This window comes from Apis dorsata, unplaced genomic scaffold (assembly GCF_000469605.1).
Source record: "Apis dorsata unplaced genomic scaffold, Apis dorsata 1.3 scaffold_269, whole genome shotgun sequence".
NCBI lineage: Eukaryota > Metazoa > Arthropoda > Insecta > Hymenoptera > Apidae > Apis > Apis dorsata.
In genome coordinates, this window is record NW_006263547.1 from 837,609 (window position 1) to 840,817 (window position 3,209).

The 3,209-nt window shown below is 24.5% G+C and overlaps 1 protein-coding gene across 3 annotated transcripts in view; it reads right to left on the minus strand.

Annotated features, from left to right (window-relative positions):
- Positions 1 to 2,260, minus strand: part of LOC102674034 (zinc finger protein 423) — a 90,588-nt gene extending 88,328 nt beyond the window's left edge. For all 3 annotated transcript variants that reach the window (XM_031510904.1, XM_006616678.2, XM_031510903.1), the window contains exon 1: positions 1,683 to 2,260. In XM_031510904.1, coding sequence (XP_031366764.1) covers positions 1,683 to 1,722 — 40 coding nt within the window. In that variant the 5' untranslated portion in view covers positions 1,723 to 2,260. The remainder of the gene's footprint in view (positions 1 to 1,682) is intronic.
- Positions 2,261 to 3,209: the final 949 nt, after the last annotated feature.

Below are 3,209 nucleotides of genomic sequence, written 5' to 3' on the forward strand. Positions count from 1 at the left end.
CGGACACCTGTGTCTTCACCGGAACGCACGGTTTACGAGAATCGACCGAAGCTTCAGAAATTGGCGAAGATTGGATTGGTGATTGGAAACTTGGTATTTCTTCCTTTTTTTTTTATCTTTTCTTTCGTTCCTTTCTTTTCAATGTATTTAATACGAAATATTATGAATTATCTCAAAGTATTTAGATCATTGATGATAATAAAAATATTTGGATTTGATTCGTTTTATCAAACATATTTCTAAAAATGAATTTTTAAAAATATATTATGATATATATATATATATATATATAATTTTTTCTCTTGCTCTAAGCGACGATTTTCTTTCGAGGAATATCATTTATGATAATTTTATGTAAAAAATTGAATTTATTTCTATTACAATCAATCCTTTTATAATATTCTGAAAACACAATTTTTATAGAATACAATTTAATAAACTTGGACAATATAATATTTTTATTACTGTTTTTTATTGTTTTTGTTTATATTTCCGATGCATTTTTCTAATTTATATTAATTTTTGTAGGTTTTATTTAACAATACAGATATAGCAAGGAATGAATCAAGTTATTATAGGAAAATTGAACTATTATAAAAAAATATAAATGTTTGATAACAATTGTTATTTAAAATATTGACACATGTAACAATTTGAAGTAATTTTTCAGAAAAGACATCCATGTATTGTATATGTAAGTGGAAAATAATTATATAAAAAAATTAAAAAGTAGTATTACAAACTGCTTATTAAAACAAAAACGAATAAAAAAATTATATAAAACAACTTATGTTTATTAAATATTGTTCGAAAAAAAAATAATCTTATTAAATATTAATATTGTATTTAATAAAACATTGTATTTAATAAAATATCTTTCTAAAATAATTTTAATTTCTTACTAAGAAATAATATTCTTCATATTCATATTGTTCAACCAACATTAACTCGTGTTATGTATATTTTTTTCTTTGACTTTTTCCTTCTATATCACAACATTAAATATATATTATTATATTATATTATATATTTTAGAGAATTAAAAAAAATTATATATTTAATAAAATTAAATATATAAAATGTATATTTCTTTTTTTTAATTATATGAAACATTCAAATGTATCAAGTGTTATTTTATCCAGTATTATATACATATTCAAATACTTTGCATCATTGCATAATTATAATATAATGTATAATATAAAAAAATGTTTCTTAGCTATGAAAAATATATGTTATACGATTTTATATAATTTTGCATATAATTTTAATTTTGGAATATCATTGAAATCATAACTATTTATGCAACGACATCTTTCTCAATCTTTCCTCTTAACACGTGATCTCGTTATCCATTTGTTTTCATTATAACTCGTTCGAAATAAAGATTTCGTAATCGATTCTAAATAACACTTATATACGGGAAACAATATTTTTCAGGAAATTACATTTCTGCGCGATCTTAAATTTTTTGTTGCCAATACAAACTCAAGGTCTCGATACCGTACATACCGTGTCTCGAAGTAGTCACGTGTTGCAATCGCATATGGCGAATTCGTAAACATTGCCGAAAGAAAAGAAGAAACATCTGCATGGCGAACGCTTGCATATAAAGCATTCTAAAGCTGACTCATGAAATTCCTATATATCTGATAACGATCAAAAGGATTCTAAAGACTCACGTTTCAGAGATCGAGGTTTTGCCTGCTTCCTTCTAGACATAGCAGCGTCACACTGCTGGCTGAATAGCAGTAATAAATCAGCAACAACGATTCAATCACATTTCACACTTTTCCTCTCAATTTGATCCATATATGCACTAGAAACGAGCCACACTGTGCCCAAACGTCGACAGTTTTGTTTTGAAATGCGCACTGTAGACAAAAACTGTGTAAACACGATCCGAAGTGACAATTTCACGCGAATTCGAATAAAGAAACCGTCCTCAATTACCCGCGAATCGTAACCATAGTGACGAAAAATAACATCTTCGAGAATCGAAAGATCGATTTTCATGCAATTATCGATAAATGATTCGATAATTGCAGAATCGAAAAATGAAAATATTATGACGAATAGAATAATTTTCTCACTAAGATTCGCAGATTTTTAAAACAATAGTTCAAGTACCGGAAACCACGTGGCTTCACGTGGTTCTAGACAAACGAACGTTTAAACATAACACGAACACAGAACAAACGCGCTTGGAAGACGCGCAACGAATGACACCGTACTTGATACCGCAGTGTCGTTGATGCAGAGAACCACTGAGACTCTTACTACTACGCGTGCGTCGTTTCTTACTGATAGCAGCCTGCGCAATTCTCTCTTTAATGCAGCTGAAATAAATTTATTTATGTAGAAATTACAATGCGATTGTTAATGTATTTAATCCGATAATTTTTTATAAACATCTTTTACATAAAAAAAATATTATTCATTTAGTTTGTTATTCCCTTTTAAATTGCTATTTTCTTCATTATCTTTTATTTAAATATAAAAAACTTCATAAAAGATTAATGTTAAATTAAATTAAATGCTAAAATTAAATATTAAATTAAAATAAATAATTTTTTTTATTAAAAAAAAAAAATTTAGCTATATTTGAACTAAGTTGAACTATATTGAAGTTAAGAATTAGATAATATATTCATATTACTTTCTTATTTTATGTCTAATCATTTTAAAAATTGAAAAAATATATAAAATAAAACTATTTGAAAATACAAAATTTTTTTCATTTTTCTTTAATTTTTTTTTAATTATTTTACAAGATTTTCATATTATATAAATTATATAAATTTACATTTTGTGATATTATCTTAATCGGGACATATTCTGTGTTATTACCGACAAGAAAAAAATAGCAGAATTCTACTACAAGATATTGATAAACATAATCTCATATTCTGAAATACCGATCGCACAGAAAATGTGTTTGTTTTCTACATTTAAAATAATGAATATATTAAATTTCAATTATAAAAGTTGTCAACAGATTTTAAAAATAATTTGCTTGATATATTCTTTCATTAATATTCTTATGCATTATATCATTATATATATATTATTTTTATATATATATATTTGATATATATGATTATATTCATAAATTTTTTATAATTATGAATAATAGATATATTTATATATGAGTTGAATTAGTCATAAATATAAATAAAAAAATTACGCTTATAATTTTTATTGCAGTA